Source organism: Oncorhynchus mykiss, chromosome 27 (assembly GCF_057628025.1).
Source record: "Oncorhynchus mykiss isolate SJ-2025 chromosome 27, ASM5762802v1, whole genome shotgun sequence".
Classification (NCBI taxonomy): Eukaryota; Metazoa; Chordata; class Actinopteri; order Salmoniformes; family Salmonidae; genus Oncorhynchus; species Oncorhynchus mykiss.
In genome coordinates, this window is record NC_143048.1 from 11,568,367 (window position 1) to 11,579,172 (window position 10,806).

At 45.2% G+C, this 10,806-nt stretch overlaps 2 protein-coding genes across 17 annotated transcripts in view; one reads left to right on the forward strand and one right to left on the reverse strand.

The window, feature by feature from the left end:
- rap1gap2a (RAP1 GTPase activating protein 2a) overlaps positions 1-7,714 on the forward strand; it is a 99,663-nt gene extending 91,949 nt beyond the window's left edge. For all 16 annotated transcript variants that reach the window (XR_016492648.1, XM_090224422.1, XM_090224424.1 and 13 more), the window contains 6 exons: positions 179-291; positions 505-603; positions 2,490-2,610; positions 3,639-3,747; positions 4,123-4,193; positions 5,016-7,714. Coding sequence is in view for 15 of the 16 variants with exons in the window: in XM_090224422.1 (XP_090080548.1) it covers positions 179-291; positions 505-603; positions 2,490-2,610; positions 3,639-3,747; positions 4,123-4,193; positions 5,016-5,024 (522 nt within the window). In the remaining variant the exon portion in view is untranslated. The remainder of the gene's footprint in view (positions 1-178; positions 292-504; positions 604-2,489; positions 2,611-3,638; positions 3,748-4,122; positions 4,194-5,015) is intronic.
- Positions 7,715-8,079: 365 nt separating this feature from the next.
- On the reverse strand, positions 8,080-10,772 carry LOC110507535 (uncharacterized). Its single transcript, XM_021587575.3, has 5 exons — positions 10,259-10,772; positions 9,576-9,914; positions 9,200-9,397; positions 8,953-8,981; positions 8,080-8,855 (listed from the first exon to the last, which is right to left on the reverse strand). The coding sequence occupies exons 1-5, from the start codon at positions 10,305-10,307 to the stop codon at positions 8,751-8,753; spliced, it is 720 nt and encodes a 239-aa protein (XP_021443250.3). The 5' UTR covers positions 10,308-10,772; the 3' UTR covers positions 8,080-8,750.
- Between the last annotated feature and the right edge of the window lie 34 nt (positions 10,773-10,806).

Below are 10,806 nucleotides of genomic sequence, written 5' to 3' on the forward strand. Positions count from 1 at the left end.
ACAGTCCCACCCATGTAACATAATCATACAATCGGTGTGCTGGTGTAGTTTCAACTGTTTTGTATGTGAAGGGTAGTGGTCCATCACAATGTAGCCCAAATCTGCCTTAATTGAGCTCTATCAGCCTCTTAAAGCTGTATATTGCCTGCTAGTTAATGCTGTTTCTCTCTCTCTCCAGCCACCAATGCTGTCAGCCAAGTCTCCCCTAAAGAGTCCAGTGAAGCGTCGTTCAGGCCTCTTCCCCCGTCTCCACTCCAGCACAGAGAGCCCCTCGGACAGACACGCACGCAGGTCAGCAGGCTTTCCATAGCCTGGTCCCAGATCTGTTTGGGCTGTTTTGTTAATGACCACAGGAGCTGGCAAGACATCACAAACAGATCTGGGACCAGGCTTTGCATTCAGGTGAACTTTTGGTTTGTGTATTTATCATCACTAATACTGAGGCTTTTGTCATGTCATTGTGTACTTGTTCTAACTGCTAACTTGGTCTGTATGTTGTTGCAGTGACCAAAAGACCCCAGACATCTGCCCCCTCGGACAGGAAGGGAGATCAGAGACGTCGTCCAACCCCAGCTCGCCAGAGATCTGCCCCAACAAGGAGAGGTGAGATAAACCACAAACAAAACACTGAACATGAACACACAAGGTGTGCACATGCTTTGTAAACCTCTCCTCTACTCCCATCCCCTCTCCTCCCCTCTCTTTTCCTCTTGTCTCCTCTCCTCCCCTCTCCTATCGTTTCCTCTCATCTCCTCTCCTTCCATCCCCTCTCCTCTCCTCTCCTCTCCTCCCCTCTCCCATCTTTTCCTCTCGTCTCGTCTCCTCTCCTCTCCTCTCCTCTCCTCCCCTCTCCTATCTTTTCCTCTCATGTCCTCTCCTTCCATCCCCTCTCCTCTCCTCCCCTCTCCTATCTTTTCCTCTCGTCTCCTCTCCTTCCATCCCCTCTCCTCTCCTCTCCTCCCCTCTCCTATCTTTTCCTCTCGTCTCGTCTCCTCTCCTTCCATCCCCTCTCCTCTCCTCTCCTCCCCTCTCCTATCTTTTCCTCTCATCTCCTCTCCTTCCATCCCCTCTCCTCTCCTCCCCTCTCCTATCTTTTCCTCTCATCGCCTCTCCTTCCATCCCCTCTCCTCTCCTCCCCTCTCCTATCTTTTCCTCTCGTCTCCTCTCCTTCCATCCCCTCTCCTCTCCTCCCCTCTCCTATCTTTTCCTCTCATCGCCTCTCCTTCCATCCCCTCTCCTCTCATCCCCTCTCCTATCTTTTCCTCTCGTCTCCTCTCCTTCCATCCCCTCTCCTCTCCTCCCCTCTCCTATCTTTTCCTCTCGTCTCCTCTCCTTCCATCCCCTCTCCTCTCCTCCCCTCTCCTATCTTTTCCTCTCGTCTCCTCTCCTTCCATCCCCTCTCCTCTCCTCTCCTCCCCTCTCCTATCTTTTCCTCTCATCTCCTCTCCTCTCCTCTCCTATCTTTTCCTCTCATCTCCTCTCCTTCCATCCCTCTCCTCTCATCCCCTCTCCTATCTTTTCCTCTCATCTCCTCTCCTACCATCCCTTCTCCTCTCCTCTCCTATCTTTTCCTCTCGTCTCGGCTCCAATCCTACCATCCCTTCTCCTCTCCTCTCCTATCTTTTCCTCTCGTCTCCTCTCCTTCCATCCCCTCTCCTCTCCTCTCCTCCCCTCTCCTATCTTTTCCTCTCGTCTCGTCTCCTCTCCTACCATCCCTTCTCCTCTCCTCTCCTATCTTTTCCTCTCGTCTCCTCTCCTACCATCCCTTCTCCTCTCCTATCTTTTCCTCTCGTCTCCTCTCCTTCCATCCCCTCTCCTCTCCTCTCCTCCCCTCTCCTATCTTTTCCTCTCGTCTCGTCTCCTCTCCTACCATCCCTTCTCCTCTCCTCTCCTATCTTTTCCTCTCGTCTCCTCTCCTACCATCCCTTCTCCTCTCCTCTCCTATCTTTTCCTCTCGTCTCCTCTCCTTCCATCCCCTCTTCTCTCCTCTCCTCCCCTCTCCTATCTTTTCCTCTCGTCTCGTCTCCTCTCCTACCATCCCTTCTCCTCTCCTCTCCTATCTTTTCCTCTCGTCTCCTCTCCTTCCATCCCCTCTTCTCTCCTCTCCTATCTTTTCCTCTCGTCTCCTCTCCTACCATCCCTTTTCCTCTCCTCTCCTATCTTTTCCTCTCGTCTCCTCTCCTTCCATCCCCTCTTCTCTCCTCTCCTATCTTTTCCTCTCGTCTCCTCTCCTTCCATCCCCTCTTCTCTCCTCTCCTATCTTTTCCTCTCGTCTCCTCTCCTTCCATCCCCTCTTCTCTCCTTTCCTATCTTTTCCTCTCTTCTCCTCTCCTTCCATCCCCTCTCCTCTCCTATCTTTTCCTCTCGTCTCATCTCCTCTCCTTCCATCCCCTCTCCTCTCCTATCTTTTCCTCTCGTCTCATCTCCTCTCCTTCCATCCCCTCTTCTCTCCCCTCCTCTAATGCTGTTCCTCTACCTCCTGTCACCAGGCCGTTCCTCAAGCTGAAGGACTGCAGCAGCAGCAGACCCAACATCTCTCGCTCCTCCTCCAGCACCAGCAGCTTCAGCAGCACCACCGGAGAGGGAGAGGCCCTGGAGGAGCTTGACACTGTGAGGGCCCATGGCCACGCCACTGGAGAGGCTGGGGAGGGGGAAACCCTTGAGGCATTGTGCTGGGAGCGTATGGAGGATGGACAGAGGGTTGGGGGGTAGGGAGGCAGGGGGACAATGAGGCGGTGGGCTGGGAGACAGGGCGTCAGGTGGCTGTAGAGCAGAGGGGTAGGGGAGTGGGGTGTGTTGAGATGGGCTTGGGTGAGCCATAGCATTTGGATCAGGACCGGCATGGTGCTTCTGGCACAAAATTGGGCAGGTCATAGGCCTGTGGTGCTCAGAAGTGGTGGGATCCAAAATGATGTATTGTATAAGGACCATGTTTGTTTTATCATTAACTGCATGAAGGCATCAACAAATTGCACAGTTGGAATGATGTGAGAGGATCTGGCAGCACTGAGAGAAGAAATAGAGGGGATGCAACCTCATGACAGCTGGTGATTAAGTCAATTATGGTTCCTGTCACTCTCTCTGGATCATATTGTGTTGGATGTCAATCACGCACGCTTGGCAAAGGATGACAATGTCATATCATTGTTGTATCACCCACACATTACACAAACAGATCCGTGTTTACACACACAGAACTGCTGTTCCAGAGTTTACAGCTCAGTTTACAGTCTTGCTGTTGAACAGAACTCTGTTAATATCCTACGGCTGGAATTTGTGTGTCCCTCCGGAGCAGTTTTGGAGTGCACAGCGGCAGCACAGTGCTGAAAACCGACCATGTGTAGTAATTCCAGCTAAAGTCTGTCTGCCTTGAATTAGTAGCCCTAGTCTGTAGTGTGTAGTGTGTAGTGTGTAGTCTGTAGTCTGTAGTGTGTAGTCTGTAGTCTGTAGTGTGTAGTCTGTAGTCTGTAGTGTGTGTGACAGTGGAAGCATACAAATGGATGAACACCCTCACCCTGACAGCTCATCCTCATCTTCCTCTTCTCCTTCCTCTTCTTCCTCCTCTTCTCCCTCCTCGTTGTCCGTCCCTCTTCCTCTTTTTCCTCATCGTCATCCTCCTCCTCCTCCTCCTCTCCCAGGGAACCCACCCGTCCATAGCCTCGTCATCCGTGTTCAGCCCCTTCCCTTCCCTCAGCGTGGAGAGCCAAGGCTCGGCCACCCCCCTCATCATGTGTCGCAGTCCCACAGGTAACACTGATACACTACACAACACCTAGGTGTGACTGACCGGGATCCAAATCTGGGTCTCCTGCGCACCACAAGACCGTGTTAGCCCTCTGGGCTAAAGTCTAGGCATTCTGCAAGTCATCAGGCTTGCTCAACACATGAGTATGGTTTTCAACCACCTCTGTTGTATACTGTAGGTCTCTATGCCCTCTGTGTCCATATGTTACACTCTAGAGTACAGTCGTGGGTTTGTTTACCTTCTTTACTATCAGGAAGCTCACGTTACTTACGTGATTGTTTGCGAGCATGTTTCCTCATCCTCAATGTGTGATTGACACTTAATAATAGACTATGTATTCGTCTGTTAACGGAGGCTTTATCTTATTCTCCCTCCAGATGTGAAGAGCAAGATGTCTCCCAGGTCAAACTTGAAGTTCCGCTTTGACAAGATGAGCCACTCCACAACAGTAAGTGATGTCTCACTGTACTATACTGTACTGTACTCTACTGTAATATACTATACTGTACTGTACTCTACTGTAATATACTATACTGTACTGTACTCTACTGTAATATACTATACTGTACTGTACTCTACTGTAATATACTATACTGTACTGTATTATACTATACTGCACTGTACTATACTTAAGCAATAAGGCACAGGGGGTGTGGTATATGGTCAATATACCACAGCTAACGGGCATTCTTATGCACAACGCCACGCTGAGTGACTGGATACAGCCCTTAGCCGTGGTATATATACCACCAACCTCCGAGGTGCCTTATTGCTTTTAGAAACTGTTTACCAACGTAATCAGAGCACTATAAATAAATGTTTTGTCATATCTGTGGTGTACAGTCTGATATACGACGGCTGTCAGCCAATCAGCATTCAGGGCTCCAACCACCCAGTTTAAAATATACTATATACTTTACTATACACTGTACTGTACTGTACTCTACTCTACCGTGCCGTATGTGTGACAAACACACTGCTCAGTTAAAGCCTTGAAGTGAGACACTGTCTGCTCTGAGCTAGGTTCTGTATCACAGTCCCTTCACTACACTGTCTGCTCTGTGCTAGGTTCTGTATCAGAGCCCCTTCACTACACTGTCTGCTCTGAGCTAGGTTCTGTATCAGAGCCCCTTCACTACACCTCATCTCTTATCTTCAGTACACTATCTAGCTAGAGATCCTGCATTAACCTGTCAGCTTGATCTCTCATTCGAATAGTGATGATGATGATGTTGTTGTAATGTGACATTTCTGTTATTTTCTATTGCAGTCCGAGTAGAAATCTGGATATTCCAAAAAAGGGACAACACTGGCTGTTGGAGCAAAAAACAGCCACAACATCACCCACGCATCACAATGGAATCCCAAAATGTACTTAACTTCATGACTTAAGGGAATTAAGTGGACTAGCTAGTGCGTAAGAGCACACACACACGCAGACAGATACTGAGCTGGAAAGGAGGAAGAATCCTGTGAGTCTGAACTAAGAAGTGGTGAAAGAAAGGTTCCTCTCAGTATCTCTCTCTCGACATGTCTGGTACAGAAATAGCTCACAGTGAGAGGTGCCCACGTGTCGCTGACATCACACCACATGTTTATTGGCCTCTGGTCTGATTAAAATACTCATCTGTAACATTAACCTGATACAACTAGACAAGGCAAGGTTTAAAGGTCCAATGCAGGCATGTTTATCTCAATATCCAATCATTTCTGGGTAACAACTAAGTACCTTACTGTGATTGTTTTCAATTCAAATTGTCAAAAAGAAACAGAAATAGCTTCTTAGCAAAGGGCAATTTCTCAAGCAAGAATCTTGCTAGGCCTGTGGGGAGGGAAAACTGAAAAGGAGCTGTTATTGGCAGAGAGGTTTGGAACTCTCTTTCTTATTGGTCTATTAACCAATTTACCGCATGGTGATGTCACCGTGGAAGGCCAAACCTCTATCCCAGCAGAACAGGCTGAAATTTCAGGAGCTCTTTTCAAACAGCTCCTACACTAAAAGGGCATTATCATCCTTTTCACTATTTCACAGTATTATTCCAACCTCATAGTGTGGAAATATATATAAAACACAGGACAATCTCGTTTTTGACTGCACTGGGCCTTTAACCTCACAACATTCATCTGTCATTGATTTATGACACTGTGGTGATAGGTCACTTTTCCGCTGTACTCATCTCTCATGTTACAGTGATTGTTTATTGTTGTCCTCTTCTGTTATGATCTCCATATCTGGGTCCAGGTTGGTGTAAGTTGTTGTACTATCCTTCAGAAAGGGATGTTGTTGTTAACCTGGGGGACTGTCTCTCTTGCCTTTGCCCCAGTATGTCTGTTTGGGGACAGTTCCTCCATTGCCTAACAAGGAGTTCCTGCTGCAGTAGTTTAGCTGCTTTTTAAGTCACCTGTCGTCTAAACCCCTTGGCCTCACATACAGTATGTATCTGCTGCACAGTCAAGGCAGGTCAATAGAATGGATCAATCCACAATAGAGATAGATGCAGTATTTATGTACTGTATATATACTAGGGTTGCTAGGGTTGGGGTCAATTCCATTTCCGTTCCTTTTTTTTTTATCTCGTAGGAATATATTGAGGACAATTGGAATTTAACTTTACTTCCTGAATTGACATGGAATTGATAGATACAGTGTTTATCTCTATGGCTCAATCCTCATCGAACAGTTTTGAAGTATTCAAGTTTGTCTTAAGCTGCAGAAGGAAGGGACTTTACCCTCATAAACCAAGTGCTCTATTAGTGGAGATTTGCTCACATGAAAAGAAAAATGCCATTGCGCTCTGTCACAAGCTTAATCTAGCCAAAGTCGCGCCTTACAATCTATCTGAAACCCTTACACCTTCCGGGTGCTTCTCACTGTGTGAGAGGTTGAGCAGAGAGTTTGGATAAATTTATTTGGTTTGCGTTTAGCTGTGGGTGTCTGGTGAATCCAAAACCTGCGTTCAAATACTATTTGAAATCTTTCAAACACTTTGAGTGTGCGCTCCAGCCTGCCTTGGTTTGCAGTTTTGGGATAGGCAAGTTAATCAAGCACAGATCATGGATTTGAAATGGTTTAATATAGTATTTGAGCCCAGGTCTGCTTTTCACGTGCCCTTATACAAACATCCAGTTGTATTTCACCCAAGTTCATCAATGTTCGTTGAAAACATGGCTGCTTATGAAGGAGGCTTAGCTGATAAACACACGGACTGCTCCATGGAAATCATGTTTAGCCGTTCAAGTCATTTCGCAATGTTTTTTTTTTTCTCTCACTAACATTTCTCCAAAAATAAATAATTGTCCAGAGAATATTTTAAAGGGATCTTACGTATTTTGGAAGTGTGATTGAACGCTTTGTGATTTTGATGGTTCATTTTTCAGTCTTAAGTGAAAGCAAACAGAAGAAAAAAAAAATGTGATGTTAAAAAAAAAAAACACAAAAAAACTATGTTAGAGCATTGTAGTTCCAAAAGATATTATAATGCAACTTTACCTTGTCGTAAGCTATATGATTATAAACTAATCATGTGTGAATGTCTTCACCCAGGAACGCATCGAAATGGCAAGGTCTCCATTGATGTGACCAGCTATCTTTGAGTTTGGGAGAATATCCATGCACTATAGAGGTTCATTCTTATCGCTGGAGTATTTGTGACTGGAGTTCTGTTATGTGGTACACAAAAACTCAGAAAGTTGAGCAGGGCAGAGAGTTAAATAGGAACTAGTCTTTTAGTTCGTAGAGGGCATCCACAAGTGCCCCTCAGCCTACTCTCTATTAATAAGGCCATAATTTATTGATTTTATCTTTTGCTATTGATGTTATGTAAAAATGTAATTGCAGATTAAATTAATGAAATAGGTCAAATGAAAATAAATTTTAATTTAAAAAGCCTACAAATGCATATGTATATTTCGTTATGTAATGTGGCATTAAGAATTTATTATGAAATAAAATGTTGTATTTTGTGTCAATTTGTGTTGTGTTGCTTAATCCAGTGACCTCACAGGAAGGAACAGAGGCATATCTGAATGTTTTTGTCTGTTAATTATAAAAGGGACATAGCATGCTTTAGACCTGCGTTCAAATACTACTTGAAATCATCTTAAATAATGTATATATTTGCCTGATTGAGCTTGCCTGGCTTAATGGACCAATGGAATAGTCTAAAAAACGGCAAACCTCACCCCTCTGCTCCTCCAGGCAGGCTAGAGCAAACACTCAAAGTATTTGAAATATGTCTAATAGTATCTGAACCCGGGTCTGCTTTACATGGAACATTGTTTGGAGGGGGAAACATTTAATACAAGTCGCTCTACTTTGCTTAGCAGTGACAATATTTTGGTATGGAACATCAGTTCTAGTTTGTTTATTAAAACACACGGCAGAGAAAGTAGTTTCCACCAATTACATAACTACAGTGTTAACAAATAAAAGACTGTTGCACACATCATTATTTAGAACATTCAACATAGATTATATTCTCAGATGATTTGCACATGGCATCACATCATCTAGCTGAGTGCGTGGATAGCAGTCACTGCATGACACATACAAAATACCGAACGCATCTGAAATCATTCAATCCAGAGCTCTGAAATGTGACCACTTGGTCAAAACAGTCTGTTACATGCGGAGGTGAATATTGTAGTGAATTCAGGGGATAGCCTTGGTCAGGATTCGAACCCGGGTCCAGCGACTGTCAAGCCAACGCCTAAGCCTTTACGCCAAGAGATCCAACCATTTGACGAGGTCACTACCTACTGGCCACAGACGTCAATTCAACGTCTATTCTGATTCAGAGGGATTGGGTTAAAAACGGAAGACGCATTTCAGTTGAATGCATTCAGTTGTACAACTGACTAGGTATCCCCCTTTCCCTTTCACTTATTCCACGTTGGTTCCACGTACTTTCATTGAAATGACGTGGAAACAACGTTGATTCAACCAGTGTGTGCTCAGTGAGTAGGAGATGGGTTAAGGTCTCTACAATATAAAAGTCTGACTGAGTCAGGGGAAGCGGAGAGAGGAGTAGACTGTGGGCTGTGCAGCTTCTCGTTGAGGATTAGGATTCGGCTGTTCAAGGCAGCCCTTTGAAAGAGCTGCATAGACCAACTGCAAGAAAACAGACACTCAAGTTAGCCCGAGGAAGCATTCTAGAAAAAGGTTAAGGATAAGGGCATTCAGAAGCCATTATTCAAAGAACACGCACCTCTATCTTTGGTTTAGGCTTGGGTGTGGCTGCAAAGAAAAGATACGAGTCAAAAGCAGAATTAATGCACACCTAATTGGGCACTTCACAAATTAGCATTAGACTTGGCCTTTAAATAAGCAGTAGACACGTTCAACTGTACAATTGGATACCAAGTTCATGTACAGTGCTGTGGTAGAAATGTGCATGTCAACACACTGCAGCAAGAAGTTATGACATTGTATCGATAAAGAAAGAGATGTCTTACGGGGCTTGTCCTTGCGGGCGCTTCGGGAGCGTGGCGGGGGGTTCGGCGGTGGTATTGGTGGGGGCTGAGACGGGACCTTTGACCTTCTATGGCAAGCCAGACCCAGACCCAGAACCAAAACCAGGGTGATTACCAAACAGGTACTTACATACACCACCACCCTGGAATAGACCTTCCACACGGATGTGGGTGGTGTGGCTACAGAGAAAGGGTACAGCAAACTCAATGATGTCAGAGCACATACCAGTCTACTTGTCATCTCGGAATGTGGAGTGGTCATTTTCTGTGATTGTTTCTTATTTTGGGGATAAAAAAATAAATGCATACTGTACATTACTTGCATGAAATGTATTAACAATAGAAGGACCATATGTACCTGCAGTAATGTTCACATGTGTCATATGTCCAACACTGGTGTATCCCTCAACCCAGGTGATCTGGCATTGGTACATTCCATAATCTGATTGGTTGACGTTGAGGATGTCCATGAGCAGACGGGTTCTATTGGTTGTCAACGTGACGTTGGAGAGATGATGCCTTGGAGTGGGACTAAATAGAAGGAACTGTCCCTCTGTTGACAGACCCCATCCTCCTGTCCAGCCATCATCTCCACAATGCTGAACAACACAGGATAGGGAAAGAGTGCCCCCTTTTGGTACGTTAACAGAACCTCTCTTTGCCAAGATTGAAGTCACACACTCCTCTGCATCATGACCTGAGGGAACAAAAGTTGAAAAAAAGTGAACACATAAATATGATATAAACAATTCACTAGACAACAGAGGAGCAGCATCTACAGCAATGAATATCCAAACAGCAATCTACATGTATAGTAATGAGAGAGAACTAATTGAGAGTAGTTATTCCCCATGAAACCTATCTTGTAGGGAAGCAGATGGTACATCAATTTAGATTGTTTGATTGATTATTTGTCCTTTCTTTTCTTGAGTGACATCATAGATAGCTGTTTCAGGTGCTTGTTGGTCATCCTACTTCTGGTTTTAAAACCAAGGTTATATCCACAACTGTCAGGAATCAAACATAAGTAGTTGGACTTACCCGGGAGAATGCATAGACAGGTCAATGAGAGAAACAGACAGTTGTACATGTCTTTCTTTCCCTTAGAATAGTATGTTTTTCTTCAGTGTTCCCCTTCCAGTTACTTTCCCATGTATGAGCTCATGCCGGGTTCCATAGAGCAGCCCCAAGACATGTCCTGGTGCCTCAGGAAGCTGGACCGAACATTATCAGCGCAATAACTACTGTGTTTTTACCAGGCGTATACAAATTGTTCTTCGTTTTTCAATTGTTCTTTCACTTTCTCATGGCATTTTTCCCCCTCATTGGGAGTGTACTCTCCGCAATTGCGAAATGGTTTCCACCAGCTGCCTCAGTCGAGTTGGAAGTAAGGAAGGAAGTTCACACACACACACACACACACACACACACACACACACACACACACACACACACACACACACACACACACACACACACACACACACACTCACTCTCTCTCTTCAACTCCAAAAGACAAATCACATCCTTCCTCAGGCTGAACCCTGAAATCTGTGGGCTGGGCACAATTATTAACTCCTTACATAGAA

Excerpts from the sequence above, each read along its gene's own strand:
- LOC110507535 (XM_021587575.3), bottom strand. The coding sequence starts at position 10,307 with ATGTACAACTGTCTGTTTCTCTCATTGACCTGTCTATGCATTCTCCCG. Across the intron at positions 9,398-9,575 it reads ACATGTGAACATTACTGCAG|CCACACCACCCACATCCGTG; the intron begins GTACATATGGTC and ends CTTTCTCTGTAG. Across the intron at positions 8,982-9,199 it reads CGCCCGCAAGGACAAGCCCC|CCACACCCAAGCCTAAACCA; the intron begins GTAAGACATCTC and ends TTTTCTTTGCAG.